The sequence below is a fragment of the Typopeltis vanoorti genome, chromosome 6, assembly GCF_054136105.1.
Source record: "Typopeltis vanoorti isolate ZY-2024b chromosome 6, IOZ_Tvanoo_1.0, whole genome shotgun sequence".
NCBI classification, from domain to species: Eukaryota; Metazoa; Arthropoda; class Arachnida; order Uropygi; family Thelyphonidae; genus Typopeltis; species Typopeltis vanoorti.
In genome coordinates, this window is record NC_143554.1 from 34334618 (window position 1) to 34362353 (window position 27736).

The following is a 27736-nucleotide window of genomic DNA, read 5'->3' on the forward strand; positions in this document are numbered from 1 at the left end:
AAAGATATAATTAAAACAGAAGCAAAGAAGAAGATTCCAACAGTTTCTAAGAAGAAGAAGTTTAAATGGGTGTCAGAAGATGCCATCAAAATTGCTCAGGAAAGGAAGAAAATGAAGGCCACAGGAAATTTGCAGGAAGTATGGCATTTGAATGCAGAGTTTCAACGACAAGCCAGAAGAGACAAGGAAAAATACTTTAACCAGAATGCCAACAAATAGAAGACCAAAACAAGGATCTTTTCAAAAAAGATCAGAGAACTAACAGGGAAGTTTAGTGCCAAGTTGACAATATTGAAAAGTAAAAACAAAGGCTCTTACAGAAGCTGCAGACATCAAAGAAAGATGGAAAGAGTATACAGAAGCCCTTTACAGAAAGGACTTCAAAATTACTGAGAAATTTGAACAGCAGGATTATACACAGGAGCCAGTACCACTGGAGAGTGAAGTGAGGTGGGAACTGCAACAACTATCCAGTAAGAAAGCACCAGGAGGAGATGGAATACCTATCAAGCTGCTCAAAGCCTTGGGAGAAGAGGCAGTTAAAATTTTAACAACTCTATGTCAGCGAATTTGGATCACAACTACATGGCCTAGGGCAGTGTTTCCCAAACTTTTCCTATGATGGAACACTTCACAAATCCTGAAATTTTCACGGAACAGCTTGGTTATTTTGTAATGTATTAATTAATAATTAATTGTTAATTTAGCTGATTTTTTATTATTAATTAATAATTAATTAAACATCAATTAAACATAAACATCATTAAATTAATTTGTGCTGATTTTCATTGACATATCCCATTCTGATCACCAAAAAGTGTGCAGGTAGTTTTTAGTTTTCCCCTCCTATTATACATCCTGGAGATCGCTTTGTAGGCTGGTGGTAGATGACTCACTATCGGTTGCATCACACACACCTTCAATAAGAGATTTCTTAATACCAAAATTAAACAAAGTCCCTTGTCTCTTATTCATATTAATATTTAACTATGCAGGCCTATTACTTTTAAAAAATCACAGCACTACAGTTTCGAAATTTACCTTGATCTTCAATTTCAGTGGAAAAATACTTTATACTTCCTTGTTGATTGGTCACTGACATTTGCTACACAGATGTTATTTCCTTCAGTTTTGAGAACAGAGGATACGCCACCCATTGTTATAATCCACTTGCAGGCAAGTTTTATGACCGGTCATAAACAGCAGTATTCCCTTTCCCAAATGTTGAAAGGTTTCGATGTGAAATTAACAAAAGACCCAATTGCAGTGCGATTGGTGTGATTGCATCCTAATCATTCGTCGAATATGTTTTATGAACAGTGACTCATTTATGTCGGCGAAATCACTACAGTGTTTTTCCAACATATTCATGATGGCCTATTCACCAAAATTTGTTTAAAATAACAGGAAATAATAACAAAAAATAACCTATTAATTAAATTAACATGTTATTAACCTGTTAATTGCATTTAATGATGTGCATAACTAAAACAAAAACTTATGAATAGATGAAAAAGGATTTTGTTTGCAAAATATAAATCGCTAACCAATAAGAAACAGGGATTGAATATATTGCTAGCTCAGTAAATAACTATAGGGAGGGGCTTATCCTATGATCTAATGGTGCTGATCAGGTGATTTGTGTGGGTGTGGCAGGAATACATGTGGATTGACAGAGGAGCAAATCATCTTGTACAATTTACTGTGATTGTTATGCATATTTCTTGTTTTGTATATTTCACTTTATTTTCTAATATTTCTTTTATTTATTAATGATTGTTTTTTTTTTTTTTTTACATAGTAGTAGTATAATATATACATAAATAATTTTGTTCTTAATAAGTTTAATTCTTGGAATTCACTTGTCTACTTGGAGTTTCACAATTCTGAGTTGTAGATAAGCACTAATCTCCATACCTGTTAGTTTCTCTTACCATAAATTCCATTAGATCATCAGTTAGAAACACAGAGCACACTGCAGATGGATTTTCTGCATCAGGTGGTAAAAGTAGCTCATCTTCTCTACTGTACTCCTGAACCGGTACTGCCATGTTGCTTGCCGGATTCCATTCATTTGAAACTGAAAATTCAGAAACCTTACTTTGTGAAATATCTTCCTCATCAGATGAGGAACTGCTCTGTAAATACAATACCCAATTGAAATCATCATCTGAATTATTTGCTACATCTCCAGAAATTCAAACTTCATCAGATGCATTTATTATTATTACATGACACCTCCAGGGAGGCCAAAGACTCATTACAGGAGGGCACTCTACTCTACTTCACTCTACTCTAACCTTCTCCACTACTACTACTTAATCCTCTTACGACGCTACAACCATTGAAATCTATCACCCATCATCACCAACGACAGTATTTTTTGCCTGTAAATTGCGTGTGTGTTCTGAAGGCTGATATGGCTGTATGCAGGATGAAAAACCAAAGTTTCAGGGAGGGGAAAAAAAACCCTGCTACCTCTCTATAAGATCGGCTAACTCACCTTCAATTGAAAAAAACCCATATAAGGATTCCCCTCATTATGATGAGAATCAAACCCAGGTCTCTTTTTTTTTTGATAGCAGCTCAGGAAACTCATCACTAGAATATGTGAATTTCCCACATGTTTCTAGTTCGTTGGTTTTTATCAGATGCATTCTTTTTATAGAATATAGAAGGATTCATTTCATTTAGGAATAGATAAATTTTTACTCCCTACATGTATACTGTCTGAAGATTGGATGTAGCTGTCCCTATATAGTGATCAACATGCTCTCTCCAACAGCCATTATGCTGTCACTGAATATGGTACAGAGACAACTGGGATAAAAATGGTACTACCTAATGAAACTCATGTGTTTTGTTAATTATTTACTCTAGCCTGACCTCTGGTGACCCCTGACCTCTCTACCTTACCCACCCAGGAGTTTACAAAATTTGGTGCACCTGTAACCTACCCTACATAGGGGAAACAGATGCACCATCCTAATAAGAAAAGACGAACATAAATGGCGCATTAAATTCCTTCAAACATATCACAGAATTAACTGGCCAAGTCCCTACACTGCAACAAAACTTGGTTTGAAAGAAAGTTCCAAGAAGCTTGTGAAATGCTGATACATCATCCAAATTTTAACAAGAATGATGGATTAGTAATTCCAAGAATCTGGAGGACCCATCTGCAACCTATATAGCATCCAGAACATAATGTTAGAACCGCAACTCAAGAAAACCTTAGTTTAATGTAGTTCTGCTATAAAACTTTATTTATTTAGTTTTTTTTCTTTTTTTTTTTTTTTCCACTATCATCTGTATATTTTATTTTGTTAATTAATTTATATTTTTGTGTATATTTTTTATTTATTCTTATTATTTTTTTTTTCACCAGATGTCAGGCTAGGATAAATGCTTAACAAAACGTTTAGATTTATCTTACTTTTGTGTAGTGTAAGCTTGCTAGACGTCCCATATTTTACATTGAATTTTGCTCTCCCATATTGTACTTATAGTGAGAGCCTAATGTCCCGTATTTTAATGAAAAGATAAAATTTTAAATATTATGTTAAGCAATTATAAATTTCAATATTCTTTTCGAATAATCTAACTTAAATTGATTTGTAAGCAATAAAAACTGACAGTTTGAGGAAATTAATTTTGTCTACAGTTTGTGTTCACGACAGCCCCTTTCATTGATCACTTTTTTATTTAATATAAGCATTTTATTTATAATTCTGTACAGATATATTGCATTTGCTTATTTTCAAACAGTTCTTATTTGGACATTGTGTCGTGTGGTATCAGTCGAGTATATGGATGTTATTTCAATAATTATTAAAAAATAATATCTGTCCTTTTTTGAATGTGTGTTATTTGGTTAATACATAAAATATATAATTAAAGGTAAATTAATTTTCTTTATTAATACATCATCAAATTCCTGCCATGTACCCTCAAGGGATGTACAGGATATAATAGTGCTATATGAAAAATTTACATGATTACTAACTTCCTATCTGCAATTTTCCACCATCAAATCAATTTATTACCTGTCAAGACTCCAACATTATCAGATCTTATATTTCTCCCGTCTAAGGCACTTTGTACCGTATCAATCCACCTATATCTTGGTCTTCCTCTGGATCGGTTTCTTGCCAACCTGGCAGAGAACACTTGTTTTGCTAATCTTTCCTCGCCCATTCTATTTAAGTGACCATACCACCTCAGATTAGCTCTGCTAACGCATTCCTGGATGCTGACAATGTCAAGTTCTTTCCTAATATCCTCATTTTTAACATGATAATTGCCATTGATACCATCTGTTAATGCCCCTAATCTTTTTCAGGACTCTCATATTTGCAGTCTCTACTCTCTGTTCAAGTATTTTGATTCTGACCCAGCTCTCAGATCTATAAGTTAAAATCAGTTTGAATACTTTCTTGTATACAGCTAATTTAATGTTTTGACAAATTTCTCTCTTATTCCATATAAATTTATTCAGTTGACTTCCTACCATACCAGCTTTGTTGATTCTGTTGTCTATTTCCATATTAAATTTACCATCTTCACTAAAAATTGTGCCTAAGTAGCTGAAATGTTTTATTTGTTCTGTAAGTTCTTCATTCACAATGCAGTTGATATTTTCAGTGCTTTTGCCTATTTCCATTGTCTTTGTCTTGATATCATATCTATTACAACAGTTATTCAATTTAGTCAGGGAATCCTTCAGACTTGTAGTGGATTTATTTAGAGGTATAATATTGTCAGCATAAATCAAAGAGCTGACATTAACATCTCCAATTTTTATATCAGGTTTAATACCACTTTCCTTCATAATAGATATTTAGTTCTGTTATTCATTATCCATATAGATCATGAATAACAGAGGGGACAATGTACATCCTTGTCTTACACCAGACTTAATAATAAAAAACCATCTCCTGTGCTTCCTTCAATTCTAACTGCTGACTTACAACCCAAATAAAGACTATGTATTGCTTGATATAATACCCCATTGACACCATATAACTGTAGCGTATTGAAAAGCTTCTCTCTTGGCACCTTGTTATATGCTTTTCCAGATCGACAAAACTTAAATACAGATCTTTGTATATTACCATGATTTCTCAACCATTTGTCGTAAAGTGAAAATCTGATCCTGACAGCCACTATTTGGCCTGAATCCAGTTTGTTATTCACCAAGCTTCTCTTCCACAATCCTTCTCAACCGTTTCTCAAGTATACTGGCATAAATTTTACCAGGAACACTCAATAGAGAAATACCTCTGTAATTTACGCATTCAATTTTATTTCCCTTTTTATATATGGGTACTATGAGAGCTCTGTTCCAATCCCAGTCATCTGGGATTCATCCCTCTGTTCAGATCTTTTGAACTCTGCAGTGCAGCCAGTCTTTTATACCTCAACACTTGAGCATTTCTGGTCGAATATCATCTACTCCTGCTGCTTTTTCACATTTCAGGCCTTTGATGTTTTTTTTCTACTTCAAGTATGGATATGTATTCCTGACTGCATGCCTGATCAGTGTTTTTTACCACTGGGCTGTCAATGATTGTTTCATTTAGCAATTTTTTGAAGTAATTAATCCATACTTCAAGGATATTTTTTCTCCAGTTTTCATGTCACCTTTATCATCTCTAATTCCTTTTACAGCACTCTTACTTCCATTTCTAAGCTTCTTCAACAACCTCCAGAATATTTTGCCACCTTCTTGATATGTATTTTCTATGTCTTCCCATGACTTTTGTTTCACTAGTTTTACACAGTGTTTAGATTTCTTACATTTGACTCTGTATTCTCTAAGAAAACAAACTGACTTATTTGCCTGGAACTTTTGACATGCTTTCTTCTTTTCCTTTACTGCCTCTTTAATTTCCTGTATCCACCATGGAGTTCTGATTTTTCTATCCTTGCAGAAAAACTTCACCACATGCCTCTCTGGCTGAATCAATCAATGTTTTCTTCAGGGCTTGCCACTGTATCTCCAAGGTTTGGTTCCCGTTCTTAAACTCTTTCATTTTTTCTTCAATAATGTTTGTGTATTTTAGTCTACAGTCAGGAGACTTTTTTGGATCTCATCCCGGCAAAAGGATATGGGGGCATTGTATGTTGGGTGTCTGGAATGGTTGGGAGACATTTACCATTGTCAGTTATGCATGCAATTTGAGACTGCCTACCATTCAAGAAGATTAGCCTCATATTTAGTGTTGAATACTATGGCTACTCCATTTTCTTGATTGTCATTGCCTGAATATAACATTTTGTATTTATTGCTCAGAAATATCTCACTAGTTTTTGTCTTTTTTGTTTCAGTCACTCCTATTGTGTCGATCTGGTACTTATCTAATTCCTCAGCTAACTCCATTTCTTTGCCATTCAGGCTTCTTATGTTGATAGTACTGATCTTGAACTCTGGTGAGTACAAGATCGGTGAATTCTTTATTAATTCTACAAAGGTAAATTAAATTTTGTTTGCTTCCTTAAGCCCTTAACAATGTCAAAACGAAAGTGCATTTTTAACGATGATTATTCGAAGCATGGAATTTTATTGTAAAAGGAAAACATAATGACGAAGTTGAATGCAAAATCTAGACAAATGTTTATTATTGCACATGGGAAGATGATCGGATATTATACAACACATAACACTCAGAAACATTAATTGAGCATTTCAAGTTCCAAATACTGGACATAGGTTATCCATGTCCTGTATTCGGTTTTCCAAAATCTGGCAACCCTAGTTGTATCCTGTGCATTTGTATGTTTTCCTAATGATGACCTGGATGAAGAAGTTGAAATGTTGAGTGTTATTTTCATTATTATAAAGGAGTAAAGAGTTGGAGTAAAGTAATTACTCCACGTGTTTTTGTCTCCATAAATTTTTCACTATGAAGTACTAAGCATTCTTAGATATTGCCATGTTCTCAGAAAACTTCACTGAATTGTTGACGATAATAAATGATTAGAAGAACACAGGCAGACAAGTGGGACTTGCAGTGAGTTTTACAAAATCGAAAATTATAAATAGTTCAGAAATTCTTCTCTTGCAGATTGTTTTATTACTAAATGAATTTTTTTTAGCATAGCATTATAATTCTTAGACATGATCAAGACATTTGCACTTTTACTCCACAAACAGATGTTTATAGATATCATTTTCAGTGAGCAATTAGTGATTTGTGAAAATGGACTAGTGATGCATTGCGTGTATTCTTATATCAACCTCCACTAGGAGACAGAAGTCTGTTTAGAGTGCCAGTCACATTAATTCTACAACTTTTCCATTTTTGAGAGAAAAACCTTGCATATAGAGATAAACCAGTTCTGAAATTAAGTCAGTGTTGGATTATTGTATGATGTTATGAACTTTAAATATTTTTTTATCCAAAAAACATTCATTTTTACATAACAGTTTTGTGATAGCTATTGATGTCAGGCTATAAAAATTGATTTTGCAAGTTCCAGTAAATTTGTAAATCACTGCTTAATATATGCTGCATGTATTTGCATGAAAAGCTACATGCAAATAACTCGCTCCACGTGGTGTATGTAGAGTTGAGTTACTTGACACAGTGGTATTGCTAATGCTTTTCCTAATAAATAAAATCTGTTTAATAACATTTACTAAAATAAAGATCCAAAAGGCTTCAGTTCAATGATGCAAAATTTATAAACATCAAGTGGATATTAAATCCAGCATTATTTCAATGCTGAATACAGAAACTATAAAAGTTTCATATGAAATTTGACCAGAGAGCTTATGGAAATACACTTGCTGGCATTTATGAGTTGCCCTAGCCGGACCTTATAGGTGGCATGATTGCTAGCCCAAGCGTCCATTTTGATAAGGTTTCACTGGCCTGACAGTCGTTTCAAACTGGTTGGTTTTTGTCAGAGACCAGGCAGAAACCTTAAGAGAGCAAAAACTCTCTTTCAGTACTAAGGAACTTAAAACGTCGGAGAGGTGTATTTTTCGTAAGCGAACTCTCGGTTGGTGCATAAAAATATTTACTAAAATAAAGAGCAAAAAGGCTTCAGTTTGACAATACAAAATTTATAAAAATCGGGTGGATGTTAAATCCAGCATTATTTCAAAGCCGAATACAGACACTATAAAAGTTTCATATGAAATTTGACCAGAGAGCTTACGCGAATACACTCGCCAGCATTTACGAGTTGCCCTAGCCAGACAATTGCTAGCCCAAGTGTCCGTATATTCAAAATGGTATATTCCATAATATCAAAATAAACCAATAGGAGGTGATTCTCGTAGATAGGCTTATACGTTGGTTATGCATTTCTAAATAACTTAGGGAATTGAAACAACGTAGATCCGAAAATAAATTAAATAATACTTTAATAGATATCTCCGATATTTCGGCAATGTCTCATCGCCATTTTCTATAGGAACTTACAAAAGGCAGGAGCACAACAAGCTCTAACAATATAGTAACTGGAAATGAAGATATGAAGCTATCTTTCTCCTAGAAGTCCTGATGGTGCCCTCTGGTGGGCTAAGTAGGCATTCTTGGCCGTTGGGCTGAAGGTCTGCTGATGTATGCCTCCCAAATCTGGGCAGTCGCATACAACCAAATTTGTTGAGGTTTGGAGAGTTTCTTAGGGCAGAGGCTGATTCCACAAATAATCTTTCGAATTTATATTTGCTCCGGTGTATTATTTTTGCTTTCTTCCACCGTATTCTGTGGCGAGTATCCAGAGCATGGTCTGCAAGACCAGAATGGCTATATTAATTTATATTCGGATCTACGTTGTTTCAATTCCCTAAGTTATTTAGAAATGCATAACCAACGTATAAGCCTATCTACGAGAATCAACATCATCCACGGAGATACTATCGCACGGAAGGCTCGCCAATATGGTAAAATGAAGATGAAGCTGTCAAGACAATTAAATCGTCTGACTTTCCTGAAACGCTGCCGGGATAAGAAGGTAATCCCGAACTGTGTGAAATTGAAGCACCGTTTTGTTTCGCAAAAAGCGCTCCGTATATACAACCGCGCCAGCTACGCGTTACTACGCGAACAAATCACCGCCACGTGGTTAGGCTTAGCCAAAATTAACCAAGCTATTCGTACCCTCGAAGAGGAACTGTCGTGCACTTTGAATCAAGAACTGTGGACAATTTTACATGACGTCTCGTGTACCTCCGCAGACAAAGAGTTTGAAAAAATACGAAGCCGACAGATGAAGAAATTCGATAAATTAATAATAAAAAAGAATTCCACCGTCAATCCAGAACTTGCTACCAACACCGTAATCAACCTTTCTTCAGTCACCCTGAAGCCTGAAGCTCTCAACGTGCTTTCACGTGGCCACAACTTCGCCATTGCTCCCAAAAAAATACCAAGTGAGGATATAATGATCCAGATTGAAAGAGGAATCCGCCACCTTCCACATCAAATCGCCAACAGTGTAAGACTGGATGTAGCTTGTGTCCTTTCCATAGCAAAACCACCCAAAACCAATATATCCAACAAGGAATTTGAAGCCCTACAGGAATTGAGAAATAATAAAGAAATAGTTATCACCAAAGCGGATAAAGGAAATGCAACTGTAGTACTTAACCAAAAGGACTACAAAGGTAAGCTGAATGCTCTCCTATTAGATCGGGCTACTTACCTCCCTATCAATTACACTCCCACCAACTCACAAATTAGAAAACTTCACAGCCTCCTTAAGAAAGTCACTTCTTGGCCTGTAGAAGTTACCAACAGATTAAAACCGTTTAACTCTATACCCCCCCGTATTTACGGACTCCCAAAAATACATAAAGAAAATGTGCTATTACGTCCCATAGTGGATGGCATTGATTCCCCCACATACAAACTAGCTAAATATTTAGCCAAAGAGCTCACACACTATACTGGCAACACACCATCACACATAAAAAACTCAGCCCACTTCAAAGCCAGCATAGAAAACCTTACACTCCAACATAATGACATAATGGTCAGCTTCGACGTCTCCTCCTTATTCACCAATGTCCCACTCAAGGAAACTTTAGAGCTAATCCAAGCTAAATTTTCTCCCGATATCTCAGCCCTATTTCAGTTCACAATGAACTCAGGCTATTTCGTTTGGCAGGGAAAATTCTACAAACAAATAGAGGGGACAGCCATGGGCTCACCACTCTCCCCACCCTTAGCCAATTGCTTTATGGAGACCTTTGAGGAAAAAGCCTTAGCCTCTGCCCCACAAAAACCAACCATATGGCTTCGCTACGTTGATGATGATGTTCGCTATTTGGCCACATGGCTCTGAAACTCTCCTCTCCTTCCTCACACACTTAAACAACCAACACGCCAGAATCAAGTTCACCCTGGAAAAAGAGGAAAACAACTGCCTCCCCTTCCTAGACACACTAGTCACCCGCCAGCCTGATGGAACTTTGGTTTTCTCAGTTTACAGAAAACCCACCCATACAGGCAGATACATCCACCAACAATCTCACCCCCCCCCCCCCCTCACAACAATATGGAGTGGTAAAAACACTATACAACAGGGCTAAACTAATCTGTTCTAACGACATAGTCCTTAACACTGAACTAAATCACATCCTAAACACTTTCTCAGCCAATGGCTACCCCCCCCCCCAAAAAAAAAAAATCCAAAAAATATTAAAACCTACAAACCACAGCCCCCCCTCCTCCCCCACTCCACAAAAAAGATTACTCTAAATCCATCATCATTCCCTACATCCGAGGCACCTCGGAAAAAAAAATTACCAAAATTCTAAAAAAACATGACCTCACCTCCTGTTACAGGCCTCACAGAAAATTGGCATCCCTTATCCGCTCTACCAAAGACCAACCACTTCCCCTAGACCTACCTGGTGTATACCAGGTCCCTTGCAGTTGTAAACTGTCGTACTTTGGCCAAACAGGCAGGACAGCGAATATCAGAATTTCTGAACACAAGGACTACATCCGGTTTTACAAATATAGCCATTCTGGTCTTGCAGACCATGCTCTGGATACTCGCCACAGAATACGGTGGAAGAAAGCAAAAATAATACACCGGAGCAAATATAAATTCGAAAGATTATTTGTGGAATCAGCCTCTGCCCTAAGAAACTCTCCAAACCTCAACAAATTTGGTTGTATGCGACTGCCCCAGATTTGGGAGGCATACATCAGCAGACCTTCAGCCCAACGGCCAAGAATGCCTACTTAGCCCACCAGAGGGCACCATCAGGACTTCTAGGAGAAAGATAGCTTCATATCTTCATTTCCAGTTACTATATTGTTAGAGCTTGTTGTGCTCCTGCCTTTTGTAAGTTCCTATAGAAAATGGCAATGAGACATTGCCGAAATATCGGAGATATCTATTAAAGTATTATTTAATTTATATTCGGATCTACGTTGTTTCAATTCCCTAAGTTATTTAGAAATGCAATAGGAGGTGAATATACGGATGCTTGGGCTAGCGATCATGCTATCTATAAGGTCCGGCTAGGGCAACTCGTAAATGCCGGCAAGTGTATTCCCATAAACTCTCTAGTCAAATTTCATATGAAACTTTTATAGTTTCTGTATTGTGTTGAAATAATGCTGGATTTAATATCCACTTGATTTTTATAAATTTTGCATCACCGAACTGAACCTTTTGACTGTTTATTTTAGTAAATACTTTTACACACCGACCAAGAGTTTGCTTATGAAAAATGCACATCTCTGACGTTTCAAGTTCCTTAGTATCGAAAGAAAGTTTTTGCTCTCTTAAGGTTTCTTCCAAGTCTAGCTCCTGGGGAGGGTTTAAAGATTTGGGGGGGGGGGGGGTTGGCCTTGAGAGAGCAGCTTGGGTCTCTGGGGAAAGTGTGTTCCAGTGCTATCCATGTGGGGCTTTGTTGGTGGATGCTTTTCCCTGGAATATGAGCGGTTCTGCTCAGTGGTGGGGAGCCTGTCACTGAGTGGAACCAATGCTCAGTTGGACAATCTTTCGGTCACTTGTAGGGAGTGGTCTGGGGTATCACCTAATTTTTAGAGTGGGCTTTACTTATTTGCCTGTTCTCTGATGAAAACCAACCAGTTTGAACAGCTGTCAGGCCAGTAAAACCTTTATCAAAATGGACCAATAGGAGGTGAATATACGGATGCTTTGGCTAGCGATTGTGTGACCTATAGGGATCGGCTAGGGCAACTTGTAAGTGCAGGCGAGTATTTTCCCATGAGTTCTCTGGTTAAATTTCATACAAAACTTTTATAGTTTCTGTATTCGACTTTGAAATAATGCTGGATTTTAATATTCGCTTGATTTTTATAGCAACCATTATAAAATATGTGTACTATATCATTTTCCTTAACCATTAAGATACCTATATCAATTCAGTTTATACTCTTGTAGGTATTAAGGAATCTGACACTGGACTTGCCCCACCTGCTCTCTGGGACCTTGCTGCAGATAAACAAACCCTGCAAAATGAACAGCCACTTCAGGTTGCACGATGTACAAAAATTATCAATGCTGATTCAGATGAACCAAAATATATTATTAACGTCAAGCAGTTTGCAAAATTTGTTGTTGACCTTGCAGATTCTGTTGCACCTACTGATATTGAAGAAGGGATGAGAGTTGGGTAAGCATAATAAAGTGCATTTATGTAAATAATATAAGAATAGGTAGTTTGCAAACTTTACCATAACTATGTTTTTATCAGTTTAAAAATTGCATCTTTCTCTCCCTCTCTATTATACAGAGCAGACCATTTATATTTTGCAGATTTGTTCAAATAAATTGTTTCTGTTTATGTTTTAGATACTATTTTATGTAGAAATTCAATTGAAAGCTGGAGCACTCAGATATGATTGAAAATGTGAGAGACACCCTCTTCCACTATAATCCTCTTTGTGCTAGGTCTTGGATTCCATAGGTTCAGTATGTTTTCTTTATTTTCCTGTATGCACATGGTGCTTCAGCCCCTTCCTTGTTAGTGCAGAAACTTTACTATTCTGATGAAAAGATTAACATTTTATCAGCATAATGAATATGAAATAAATAGTAAACATCCATTAACGTTGCCATATGCCATATGAAAAATGCATATCCTCCAATTCAATAAAATGTGAACTCGCCTCAATTGCTAAACACCACTGTATGACTTGGAAACACTGAAACAAATAGCAACAGCAACTTGCAGAAGATGACCCTTTTGGCTGAATGCAATTCCAAGCATGCCATTCTGGTTGTTTCCATCATGTGATTCATTGAATTGCATCTGTCTGTCTGCTTTGCATGTTGGTAGCATTTGTATTGCAACTACAATGTTGTATCTGAAAATTCTGTTGTAGCAATCAAACATGGGAATTTATCCACTTCAGGTCTTCATTTAGCATGTAGTAGTAGTGATGAAAATCATCTACCACTTAAAGGCATTCATAAACATTATGGGATTTAACCCACAACCTTTTGTTTGAAGCATGGAAGCATCCTACTTAAACACCCAGACCGGCATTCATTGTTGTATAATCAAGTTAACAATACTAACCTGTTATTTTTTCTGCATGCTACTCACCTGTTATTTTTCTGCATGCAGGAATAGTTTATATTGGGTAGTTCATCATCATCAAATTCCTGATATGTACCCTTAAGGGGGGGGGGGGGGATGCAAGATATTATGATAGTACCACAGGAAAAAGTTACACCGTTACCAAATTCGGATCAACAATTTTTCTGCAAAATAATCTGTTATCTGTCGTGATTCCAACATTATCAGATCTTATATATATATCTGTCATCTAAGGCACTTTTTACTGTATCAGTTCTGCCTACTCCTTGGTCTTCCTCTTGGTTTTTTTTATCTAACAAGATAGAGAGCAGTTTTTTCCTAATCTTTCATCTCCCATTCTGTTTTATGCGATATCAGATTACTGTTGCTAACAATGGCAAGTTCTTCTGTAATATCCTCGTTATTAGTATGATACTACCATTGATGCCATCTGTTCATCCATTAATTTTTCTGAGAACTTTCATTTCTATGATCTCCATTCTTTGATCAAGTGTGTTATTTCTAACCCAACTCTCAGATCCATAAGTTAAAATTGGTCTGAACACTGTCTTGTAGACAGCTAATTTAGTGTTTTGACTAATTTATTTCTTATTCCATATAAATTATTCAGCTGACTTTCTGCCATACCAGCTTTACTAATTCTTTTGTGTATTTCCATATTTAATTTGCCATCTTCATTAAAAATTGTGCCTAAATAGCTGAAATGTTTTACTTGTTCTATAAGTTCACTATTCAGGATATAGTTCATGTTTTCAATGTTTCTGCCTATTTTCATTGTCTTCATCTTTTTATTGGTGATTTTCATACCAAATTTATTACAACAGTTGTTCAAGTTGGTCATGGAATCTTGCAGACTTGTACTGGATTTCTTCAGAAGTATAACATCATCCGCATAAAGCAAAGTGCTAAGATTGACATCACCACTTTTGATATCAGATTTGATACCACTCCTTCATGATGTAATCCATAATATAGATTAGGAATAACAATGTAGAAAATGTCCTTGTTGCATTCCTGATATAACATCTAACCATCTTCTTGTTCTCCTTCAATTATAACTAAAGATTATGTATTACTTGATATAATGTTCCATTTACACCATATAATGATAACTAAAGATTATGTATTGCTTGATATAATGTTCCATTTACACCATATAACTAGCATTTTGAAGAGTTTTCCTATTGACACCTTGTCATATGCTTTTTCTCAACCTACGAAACTTAAATAAATCCTGACAACCTCTATTTGGTCTAAATCCAGCTTGTTCATCAAGCTTTTTTCCCACAATTGTTTCTTAAGTATACTAGCATAAATCTTACCAGGAACATTCAGTAGCGAAATATTTCTGTAATTCTCATATTTTTTTCTTTTTCTTTTTAAATAGATGGGTACTATGAGAGATCTACTCCAATCATCCAGAATTTGACTTTCTGACCAGATGTAAATTATGCAGTGCAGCCATTGTAAAACTTTTATACCACCATATCTGAGCATTTCATTCATCAGCTGTCTTTCGGCATTTCTGGTTTTTGATAGCTTTTTCTACTTCATCATCATCAAATTCCTGCCATGTACCCCTCAAGGGGTGTACAGAATATGATAGTACTACATGAAAAAAATTACATCATTATTAATTTCCTATCTACAATTTTCCTCCAAATCAGTCTGTTACTTGTAAAGACTCCAACATTATCAGATCTTATATTTCTATTGTCTAAGGCACTTTGTACCGTATCAATCCACCTATACCTTGGTCTTCCTCTGGGTCATTTTGCTGAGAGCTGAGAGCTGCTCAACTTTTATTCGCTTTAAGACTTTCTTACATGTTATTCTTTTCAATGTGAAATTCAATTATATCCTGCTCAAGACTAAATAGTGATCACTTCCAATTTCAAATCCTCTGTACACTCTGGTGTCCTGCACCAGGGAGAAAACATCACTATCAACAATGACATAGTCAATGAGACTTTTCTTATTCCTTGCTTCTTCTCTCCATGTGAATTTGTGCACATTTTTATTTTGGAATATGGTGTTAGTAATAACCAGTCCATGTCCTGAGCAGAAATCCAACAGATATTTGCCATTATTATTAGCTTTGCTCTTTTCTCCAAATTTTCCCAAAATATTTTTGTATATCTCACAATCATTTGCTACTCTGCTATTTAGATCCCCAACAACGACCAACTTTTCCTTCTTCATTGTGTCAGTTGCTTGTTCTAAAGCCTCAAAAAATTCCTCCACTTCTACCTTAATAGAACCTTCTGTGGGACCAAAGGCACAAATAAGTCTCATTGTCCAGTTCCCCATTCTCATATTTGCCCACATTACTCTACTTGACACTGACTGCCATTCAAGAAGATTAACCTCGTATTTTGTGTTGAATACTATGGCTACTCCTTCTTTTCCTTGATGGTCATTGCCTGAATATAACGTTTTGTATTTATTGCTCAGAACGTTCTCACCAGTTTTGGTCTTTTTTGTTTCAGTCACCCCTATTATGTCGATCTGGTACTTATCTAATTCCTCAGCTAGCTCCATTCCTTTGCCATTCAGGCTTCTTACGTTGATAGTACCGATCTTTAACTCTGGTGATGTTGAGTTGGGGTTTAATTTCAGATTTGTTCCAGTAGCTGACTTTTCGCTGTTCGCCCTGGTTCCCTGGGCGAACAGCGAAGGCCTTGTTTAACCGGGCGGCGCTCCAGCCGGCATGAAATTTTGTCATGTACCATCAATTTGTATATTGGTTTAAGCCAATAAGAATACAATTTGGTCGGCTAAATCCCAAATTGCCAGCCCATCCTCGTTTGTTCAGTATCATGGAAGATACCCAACAGGGTGCACCACGAGAAGGTGAGGATTGGACATTAGGTCAGAAGCCCTGGTCGGTTCTCCACATTCCTTTAAAGGCCATGTGGAGGTCTCCTCTCAGTTATACGGCTTTGACCTTTAAGCACCCCTATTCCTGTTGAGTGTTTTCTACCACCATGCTGTCATTGCTTATTTTATTTAGCAATCTTTCAAAATAATTACTCCAGACATCTAGAATATCTTCAGTTTTCATGTCTCCTTTTGTCCTGTCTGATTTTTTTTAATACTCCTTCCTCCATTTTATAGCCTTCTCAGTAGACCCCCAGAATATTTTGCCACCTTCCTGATATTTATTTTCTTTCCTTACCAGTCTTACATTTTTCTGTGTATTCTCTGGAGTCACAAGCTGACTTGCCAAGAACTTTTTTTTATATATATGTTTTCTTCTTTACCTGGACTGCCTCTTTAACTTCCTGAGCCCATGGAGTTCTGATTTTCCTCTCCTTATAGACAATATCACCAGATGCCTCTCTGGCTGATTTATCAATGTTTTCTTCCGGATTTGCCATGAATCTCCAAGGTTCTTGGTTCTAAATGCTTTCATTTTTTCTTGAACAGTAGTATTGGGTGTACATTTCAATTCTGAAAGCTGCTGAATTTTGATTTATTTTCAAACTTTCTTATGCACTCTGCTTTTCAGTATGAAATTCAGTTTTATCCTGCTCAAGATTAAATAATGATCACTTCCTATTTCAATGAGACTTTCTTATTTCTTGCATCTTCTCTTCATATGAATTTCCCCACATTTTTATGGAACTCGATGTTAGTAATAACTAGTTCATGCCCTGAACAGAAATCTTGCAGGCATGTGCTCTTTTCTCCAAATTTTCATAATCATTTCCTCCTCTGATGTTTAGATCTCCAACAAAGACCAACTTTTCCTTTTTCATTGTGGCAATTCCTCCATTTCTTCTTTGGAACCATAAGCAGAAATACGTCCCATTGGGCAGTTCTCCATTCTGATATTTTCCCAGATCACTCTACTTGATATTGCCTGCCATTCAAGATTATCCTCATATTTATGGTTGAATACTATAGCTACTTCTTCTTTTCCCTGATTGTTATTGGTTGATTATAACATTCTGTGTTTGTTACTTAGAAAGATCTCACCTGTTTTTGTCTTCTTAGTTTCATTCATTTGTATTATGTCAATCTAGTAATTATCCATTTCTTCTGCTGGTTCCATTTCTTTTCCATAGATGCTTCTTACGTTCATTTTAAAATTCCTCCATTTCTTCCTAGGTAGAACTTTTTGTGGGACCATAAGCAGAAATAAGTCTCATTGTTCAGTTCCTCATTCTGATATTTGCCCACATCATTCTACTTGATATACCAATAGTACCAATCTTCTTTGTTGATAATCAGTTGGGATGTGTTCCAGGATTTTTTCCTGGAAACCACAATTTCAATGTAAAATGATAGTACCACATGACAGAATTTCATGCTGACTGTTGCAATGATCAGTTTAACAAGCCCCCCCCCCACCACCACCACCATTGTTTTCATCAGGGAACCAGTGCAAAGTCATCTACTAGAACAAATCCCAGAATGTAACATAAAGAATGCAAAACAACATCATGAAAAATGGACAAATGCAAACATTAATGAGGGACACTAGTAATGGAGTACACATGGCAAGAACTGATTATAAGTTGGATGCATGCTGTGGACAGCATATAGTGCTCATTGAACTTGTATATCCTAATAAAAAACTTAACACTTCAAATTGTCATTCGTTATTTGATGTTTGTATTTAAAATGTCAGCATTTCATTTTATGGAGACCTGTTAAAGAATGCACATATTTACTAAAATATTGTGAAGAACAGTTTTTTGTAGATGCTACACTAACTGATATAAAATTTTAAATGGCTTACGTTAACTGAGAAAAATTATAAAAACAGAAATATTTTTATCCTTCTGCAATAATTTCACCATAGGACTAATTCTCTTGACCTGGATCTGTCCTTAATTATCTGAAACTATTCTCTGACTGGTTTGCCTGCTTGTTCATTACCATTAAGCCGCTAGTTAAGGACAGATCCAGGTCAAGATAATTATTCCTATGATGAAATTATTGCAAAAGGATAAAAATATTTCTGTTTTTATAATTTTTGGAGTTATGGCCACAGCAACTTATACTAAGTTGCTGTGGCCATAACTCCAACTGGCTCAACCCATTCTTAAGCAAATAAGTGTCGTGTTTGAAAAATTTAATTTTGGACAGCATAAATGATGTTGTCCTTGAAGTAAATGCAAATGTTATTAAAATAATATTTGAATTTACTTTAAGTTAACAATTGGATTGTGTTTGAAGAGCACAGTGCATTCTGGTAAGTAAAATATTTGAAACTAGACAATTTTTGCTTTGTTTTGTAGTCGTTGCTCAAAGTAGTTGATTTATTAATGAGTTAGATTGCTCATTTTATTCTTTGACAAGAAATAATCCTTTTGTGACCAAACAGTTAAAAAATAAATTCAAAATGCTTTTTTAAAGTTTGCATTTCCTTGATTAGTTTTAAGTAACGCAATGTTGAACAGGGAGAATTTGTCCTTGAAAAGTCGCAGGACCTATAACACTGTAGTGTCATAGGTAGGGGCGGCTCGTTCATAGACACTGCGGAACTGCAGCATCATCCCCAATTTTTCTCTATATCAATATATTTATTAATTTATTTATATTTGCTTGTAATATTTAATTTTATAATCAACTGTTGTGTCGTCCTATCTTGCTAATTGATCCATTTATGTTGGTTAGTTGGATTTATTCTTATTTCTTTAAATTCCGTTTTTATTTTGTTAGATGCTGATTGATACTGATCCGAATATAAGGAAATTTATATTATCCTGCGCCACCCTATATTCAGATTAGTCTATATAATACAGAGGAATCAATCATCAACTGACTTTTGCAATCTCGCTTTATACAGGCCGAGGTTAATATTATAATTTAAGGCTTCCGCAAGGTTCGAATAAGTTTTAAGAGCGGTGCAATGAAGAAAAATCAGGCAAACAACAAATGAATTCAATAAAATAAACATTTAATACAGGGTTATAGAACATGTACATTTAAGCATAATTTTCTAAGCAAGGAACAATATTCAAAATATCTCTGAGACATTAGTAGCCATTCGGTTTGGTTTAAAGATTAAAGTTAAATTTACTGATCTTATTCTTCAACACTTAAATACTATTATCACAACTGTTCAATGAGATAATTCAATTCTTTTATACATCAACTTATTTCAAATACTCATAACAAACATAAAACATTAGGCATCAAACATTCAGCTGTCAATTCTATATTCTTCTGAATAATTTAAAATAGTTCACACAGTTCGATGTTCCAGAATTTTACAGTAATTATTCTTAAGGTAGAATTCTCTAATTCTCTCTTAGTCAACAAACACTTAATTTAATTATGAGGCAGTTATCATTTCAAGGGGGAAACACTTTAAAGCTCCTTACTTCAACTATTTTTAGTAGAATGCCACAGTTAATGTGAAGATATATCAGGCGGAGCTAACTCTTAATTCTTCTTGCTGAAATATAAAAAAGACTGTTATTATTTAATGCATAGAAGAAAATAAGGAATAAGTAGATTACTTAAGATGAGTGCATCATGACTTGTGGAGCTCTATGTTTAATATTTCAGTTATTATAGTGAAGATTTCTTTTGAATAGTGTTACTTCAAAGTATAATACTTAACTACAAAAGAAATCTTCACTATAATAACTGAAATATTAAATATAGAGCTTCATGAGTCATGATGCACTCGTTTTAGGTAATCTACTTATTCCTTATTTTCTTCTATGCATTAAATTCAGCTTTGCACTATTCTTCCTCAAAACAATTGGAATCCGTCATAATTTTAGAATTCCGAATTGCCTATTAATTTCCCAGTCTTTTCTTAATCTATTTACGGCATTTCCCAAATCCCCTTACTGCTACCTGTTACTTCACTCCTTGCTGTCCTGAACGCTTCTCCTCTCTCTTTACTTTCATTTTCCAATTAAAATCGTTCATTCTTCCTGCCAAAATCCGGTTCTAGCCAGTTCAGCTTACATCTACTGGCTTCACTCCATATCACAGCCGTTCACGTTCTAAAAATGCACTGACTAAAAACAAACTCCGTTTCTCCTTCAGCAGCCAATCAAATGCATTCAGAAGAATTACATAAAATCACTCTTACATACAGAAATAAAAAAGATATATCACAATTCATATAATGTACATTTAAATTTACTTACACACAGTTTCTTATAATAAATTTTATAGAATAAACTAAATAAAATGAATGACATATTTATATAGAGTCTTTTCATTATTATTACATATTCTAAGATTAAATAATTAATTAATAACAAACAAAACTTAAAGGATTTATATGAATAATATATTAAAAGCAAGATACTAACAACAAATAATATTTACAAGTCTTGCTTATAACATGGTGGATTATGTTAAATGTGAATGAAGTATTAAAACATACAAAATATCTTCATTTACAATTTAACACAACAATCTTGTACAGTTCTCTTATTTTATATAAAAAACAATAAAAATTCATCTTATAGCACTTAGGAGGGCGAAGGACTCTAGCAGCACCGTGTTTACCACAGTGTCATATTGCTACACGCCCAAGCATATGCACATCAAGTGAAATGCAAGCTATTAGCATAATGCACCACTGTCTGTCACACAGTTCCACTGTCGTTTATATGCAGTTTGCGCCAGTAGTAGAGTGTTCGTAGTGTTTATCGTGTTTACTCCATCTCCTTAAATATTTGGACATTACAATTAAAGACAACATTTGTTATAGTTTTTATTTTAGAACATTATTGAGGTTATGATAATGGATTTTATTTTTTAAGTAATTTTGAATTACACTAAACAGTATAATTTTATTGATAATAAACAATATTTTTTCATGAAACAAAACAAGAAGAATATATTTTATTTTTAAGTAATTTTGAATTATACCAAACTGTATAATTTTATCGATAATAAACAATATTGTTTCATGTTTAATTTTTTAATTAAACATAATTTTGATATTTTATCCAAACATACATACACTGTACTTACAGTGTGTATGTATATTTCAAAAGAGTTGCAGCACCTCCACGATTTCAAGCCATGAGCCGCCACTGGTCATAGGTGTTGGTAAGTGATTAAGGAGAAAAAGGTAGTCTATTGATATGTTTCTTAAAGAGCTGGAGGTTGTACTCAGCAGGAAAAATAGTAAGAGGAAACTGTTTCAAAGAATAGAGGTGAATAGAATGAAGGAAGAAGATGATGAAGTTTGTTTGGTATGTTTGGAGTTGGAGAGTGTATGGATGTTAGCCAGTGGTTGCTCTAGTTCTTAAATGGTTATAAGAAAGTGGAGGAATGGTAGTGGCCAATTCAGAGAAGAGGTGCGCAACAGATTGTGGTATAGAACAAGAGGAAACTGTTTCAAATGAAAGCAGAAAAAGCTATGTAGAAGAGATTATTGTTATTATTATTAACTCGATGAAGTCAGAAGACTCATTGCAGGAGGCACCCACTGCTACAACATAAAGCCCATCAAACTATGCTTTAAACTAATTTGCTGTGTCAGACAGCAAATTCCACTCACCAACCACTCTCCTTGCAAAGAATCTGTTCCTTATGTTCCTGCTCACACCCTCCTTATACAGCTTCCAGGTATGTCCTCTTGTTCTATCCCCTTCTCCTATTCTATGAAAAATTTCTTCCACATTGACCAAGTAAACCCTTTGCCAACTTAAACGTCTCAGTCAATATCTTCTCTCTTACTCCTATTCACAAGGCTTTGCAAACTGCATTCCTTCAGTTTGTTTCCATATTCCACATTCCAAAGACTAGTTATGACCTTAATCTTCTTTGGACCCTTTCCAATAGAACGAGGGGGGGGGCCAAATCTGTGCACAATAATCCATATGATGCCTGATCAAGGCCTCATACAAAGGAACCAGAACCTCTATTTCTGTAAGTTAAGATCCTACACATCATTGCCATAGTCTGATGTGATGTCTTCACAACTTATGTAATGTGACCTCTGAACTTCAGATCATTGTCTACCATTATTCCAAGGTCTCTTATCCCCTTAACTTCCTCCAGAATTTCCCCACCAAGTGTATACTTTGCAGCTGATTGTTCCTTAGCAAATTTCAGATCCTTACACTTTTGCAACATTGAATTGATAATTTCATACTGTGGCACACTAATACAATCTATTCAAGTCCTCCTATAAGGAACACACCTGTTTGATTCCCTATCACTCTCCCCAGTTTTGCATCATATGCAAACAGTTGTACAATATATCACAAGTTAATCTATTCCTGTATCATTAATATACAAATTAAATAACAATAGTCCTAAAACAGACTCCTGTGGCACACCACTAGGGAATTTCCTCTTTTGAGGTAGTCCCCCCCCCATAGCCAACTCACTAGTCTGTTATCCAGTCCCATCTCTTTTTCAATTTAGTGATCCTACTAAATTGAAAAAGATAACTTCTGGTGTGGTAACCTATCAAAATCCTTCACAAAATCTAAGTATATCACTGTATATGCCTCTCCCTTATCCAATACATTCATCACCTTGTTATAGTACATAAACAAGCTGGTAAAACACAACCATCCTTTAACAGACCCATGATGACAAGCACAAAGAATACTACTGTTAATCAACCCACTTCTGTATCCTTTCTCTCACCAAACTCTCCAATAACTTGACTTCTTCTCCAGATATGCAGATTGGTCTATAATTTAGATTTTCCCTTAACACACACATGGTGATATGTCATTGTCCTGTTGCCTTGTTGACATCTAGCGTGTATATATATATATCTTATATACCTCTTGCTCACTCACCAGTAAGTCTTCTCTCGTTTCATTCTCTACACTTGAGCTTCCGGTTTCGCACTGAATGATTAACTGCTCACGACTACCTCAAGTATATCCTCTGCAGCAGTTATCAATCTCTCATGTTCATCCATTAACATCCTATCCTTCTCATCCATCTAGGGTTATTGGTGTATTAATGCAGCCGGTTCGCCACTCCTCTGCTGCATCCCCTAAGGGCGATATTCATGACTGTATCTGTGTGTGTGTGTGTGTTCAAGGAGCCGGTTTGCCTGCTTGTGGGATGAAAAACCCCAGATAAACTGGGGGGGTGGGGGAACCCTGCTGTCTACACCCAAGACCAGCTAACTTGGCTATGGCTGAGGAAGATCCTGAAGCTCCTCATGTCGTCGACAGGAATCAAACCTAGGACACTCCTTCCCCAGGCACATGGTTGCGAAGCGCATAACCACTAGGCTAACCATGCGGACCCGTTAACATCATCATCTTACCATAATCATTCTTTTTTCTACTTGCCACATGTCGAAAATACTCATGAGGGTTTTCCTGGACTTAATTTACTAATTTCTGCTCATACTGCACTTTTGTTGTCAGTTACCAACTGACTCTCTCTCTCCTGGCCTGCTCTTTATACTCTTCATGCAACTGATTACCATTATTCATTTTGTGCTGCCTCCAAAGCATCTTCTAGATTTCATGTTTAATCTCCTCATTCACCTATTTAACACCTACCTCATTCAGCCTTATGATCTTTGGAATGCATTGACACATTGCTGTTATGTATTTCTTTGTCAGTTCCCAAGCAGCATTTATTTCCTTACCATTCAACTCCTTATTCCATGGAATGAAGTGGAATCTGTTTATTTCAAAATAAATAACCGAAGATTAATGGAATTTCTTTATTTGTATACTTCATAAGATTATGAGAGTAGAATGTATTAAATGTGAACTTATAGGATAGAGAACACGCATCTCGCTCATAATGTTCATGTGAGTGGTGTGTTTAAAAGTTGAAGAAGAAAAGTTCAAAAGATAATTTGCTACAAAAAAAAAAAAATAAATAAATAAAATCCAATAATTTAGAGGATATCTGTATGTGGACAGTATAAGTTGTTAGGTTATGAAATTACATACTTAAAATTGCTGTCACCACAAATCGCATGCATATACATGATGACGAACTTAAGACAAAAAAAATAAAACTTATGAGAAGTGGGATTCCTCATGGAAAAAATAACCAATGATTAATAGTCCCTTGATTTCCAAGGTGCTTAAGGGTCAAAGCTGTATAACTGAGAGGTTAAACCAAAATAAAAAATGATGGTACAACATGACAATATTTCATGCTGGATGGGGCGTCACCTGGTTAAACAAGGCAACCGTTGTTTTCGCCAGGGAACTAGTGCGAACAACGAAAAGTCAGCTACTGGAACAAATCTGAAATTAAACACCAACTCAACATCACCAGAGTTAAAGATCGGTACTATCAACGTAAGAAGCCTGAATGACAAAGAAATGGAGCTAGCTGAGGAATTAGATAAGTACCAGATCGACATAATAGGGGTGACTGAAACAAAAAAGACCAAAACTGGTGAGATCTTTCTGGGCAATAAATACAAAATGTTATGTTCAGGCAATGACAATCAAGGAAAAGAAGGAGTAGCCATAGTATTCATCACAAAATTCGAGCCTAATCTTCTTTAATGGCAGGCAGTCTCAAGTAGAGTGATGAGGGCAAATATGAGAATTGGGAATTGAACAATGAGACTTATTTGTGCCTATGGTCCCACAGAAGATTCTACTAAGGTATAAGTGGAGGAATTTTTTGATGCTTTAGAAAAAACAACTGACACAATGAAAAAGGAAAAGTTGGTCCTTCTTGGGGATCTAAATAGCAGAGTAGGAAATGATTGTCAGACATACAAAAATATTTTGGGAAAATTTGGAGAAAAGAGCAAAGCTAATAATAATAGCAAATACCTGTTGGATTTCTGCTCAGGACATGGACTGGTTATTACTAACACCATGTTGCAACATAAAAATGTGCACAAATTCACATGGAGAGAAGAGGCAAGGAATAAGAAAAGTCTCATTGACTATGTTATTGGTGATAGTGATGTTTTCTCTCTGGTGCAGGACTCCAGAGTGTACAGAGGATTTGAAATTGGAAGTGATCACTATTTAGTCTTGAGCATGATAAAATTGAATTTCATATTGAAAAGAATAACATGTAAGAAAGTTTTAAAGCGAATAAAAGTTGAGCAGCTCTCAGATGTTAACTGTACACTAAAATACACAAAGATTATTGAAGAAAAAATGAAAGTTTGAGAACAGGACTGAAACCTTGGATATTCAGTGGCAAGCCTTGAAGAAAGCCCTGATTGATTCAGCTAGACAGAGGCATATGATGAAATTGTCTGCAACGATAAAAAAATTAGAACTCTATGGTGAACACAGGAAGTTAAAGAGGCAGTGAAGGAAAAGAAGAAAGCATATCAAAAGTTCCTGGCAAATAAGTCAGCTTGTGCTGTTAGAGAATACAGAGACAAATGCAAGAATGCTAAACTAAAGTCATGGGAGGATTTTGGCAAGAATATAGAAAATAAATATCAAGAAGGTGTCAAAATATTCTAGAGATTGTTGAAGAAGCAGAGGAATGGAGGAAAAAGTGCTGTAAAAGGAGTTAGAAATGATAAAGGTGACATGAAAACGGGAGAAAAAGATATCCTTGAAGTATGGAGTAATTATTTTGATAAACTGCTAAATGAAACAAGCAGTGATGACAACACATATAAAACACTGACCAGGCATGCAGTCAGGAATACATATCTATACTTGAAGTAGAAAAAGCCATCAAAGGCTTGAAATGTGGAAAGGCAGCAGGAGTAGATGATATCCGACCAGAAATGCTGAAGTGTGGTGGTATAAAAGTCTTCCAGTGGCTCGCATAGTTCAGAAGGCCTGGACAGAGGGCAAATTCCCGATCATTGGAGTAGAGGTCTCATAGTACCCATATATAAAAGGGAAAGGGAAATGAATGTGAGAATTACAGAGGTATTTCCCTACTGAGTGTTCCTGGCAAAATCTATGCAAGTATACTCGAGAAACGGTTGGGAAGAATTGTGGAAGAAAAGCTTTGTGAAGAACAAGCTGGATTCAGGCCAAAAAGAGGCTGTCAAGATCAGATCTTCACTTTACGACAAATAGTCGAGAAAGCATGGGAATATTACAAATATCTGTATTTAAGTTTTGTCGATTTGGAAGAGGCATATGACAAGGAGGCAAAAGAGAATCCCTTCAATACGCTACAGTTATATGGTGTCAATGGGGCATTATATCAAGTAATATTTAGTCTTTATTTGAGTGTAAGTCTGCAGTGAGGATTGAAGGAAGTACAAGAAGATAGTTTAATGTTAAATCTGGTGTAAGACAATCATCATCATCAAATTCCTGCCATGTACCCTCAAGGGGTGTACAGGATATGATAGTACTACATGAAAAAAAAATTACATCATTATTAATTTCCTATCTACAATTTTCCTCCAAATGAGTCTGTTACTTATCAAGACTCCAACATTATCAGATCTTATATTTCTATCGTCTAAAGCACTTTGTACCGTATCAATCCACCTATATCTTGGTCTTCCTCTGGGTCGTTTTGCTGCCAACCTGGCAGAGAACACTTGTTTTGCTAATCTTTCCTCGCCCATTCTGTTTAAGTGACCATACCACCTGAGATTAGCTCTGCTAACACATTCCTGGATGCTGACAATGTCAAGTTCTTTCCTAATATCCTCGTTTTTAATATGATATTGCCATTGATGCCATCTGTTCACGCCTATAATCTTTCTCAGGACTCTCATATCTGTGGTCTCTAGTCTTTGGTCAAGTGTTTTACTTCTGACCCAGCTCTCAGATCCATAAGTTAAAACTGGTTTGAACACTGTCTTCTATACAGCTAATTTAGTGTTCCGACTAATTTCTCTCTTATTCCATATGAATTTATTCATTGACTTCTCACCATTCCAGCTTTGCTGATTCTGTTGTCTATTTCTATATTTAATTTACCATCTTCAGTAAAAATCATGCCTAAATAGCTGAAATGTTTTACTTGTTCCACGGGTTCTCCATTCACAACACAGTTGACATTTTCAATGATTTTGCCTATTTTCATTGTCTTTGTCTTTTTATTGCTGACCTTCATACCATATCTATTACAACAGCTATTCAATTTAGTCAGAGAATCTTGCAGACTTGTAGCAGATTTATTTAGAAGTATAACATCATCTGCATTAAGCAAAGAGCTGACATTAACATCTCCAATTTTGATATCATGTTTAATACCACTTTCCTTCATAATGTGATCCATATAGATAATGAATAACAGAGGGGATAATGTACATCCTTGTCTCACACCAGATTTAACATTAAACCATCTTCCTGTACTTTCTTC

The 27736-nt window shown here is 35.7% G+C and overlaps 1 protein-coding gene across 1 annotated transcript in view; it reads left to right on the top strand.

The window, feature by feature from the left end:
* Positions 1-27736, top strand: part of Rpt1 (26S proteasome regulatory subunit Rpt1) — a 138567-nt gene that overhangs the window by 26373 nt on the left and 84458 nt on the right. The window contains exon 4 of the mRNA XM_090394746.1: positions 12382-12613. Within this exon, the coding sequence (XP_090250872.1) occupies positions 12382-12613 (232 nt within the window). The remainder of the gene's footprint in view (positions 1-12381; positions 12614-27736) is intronic.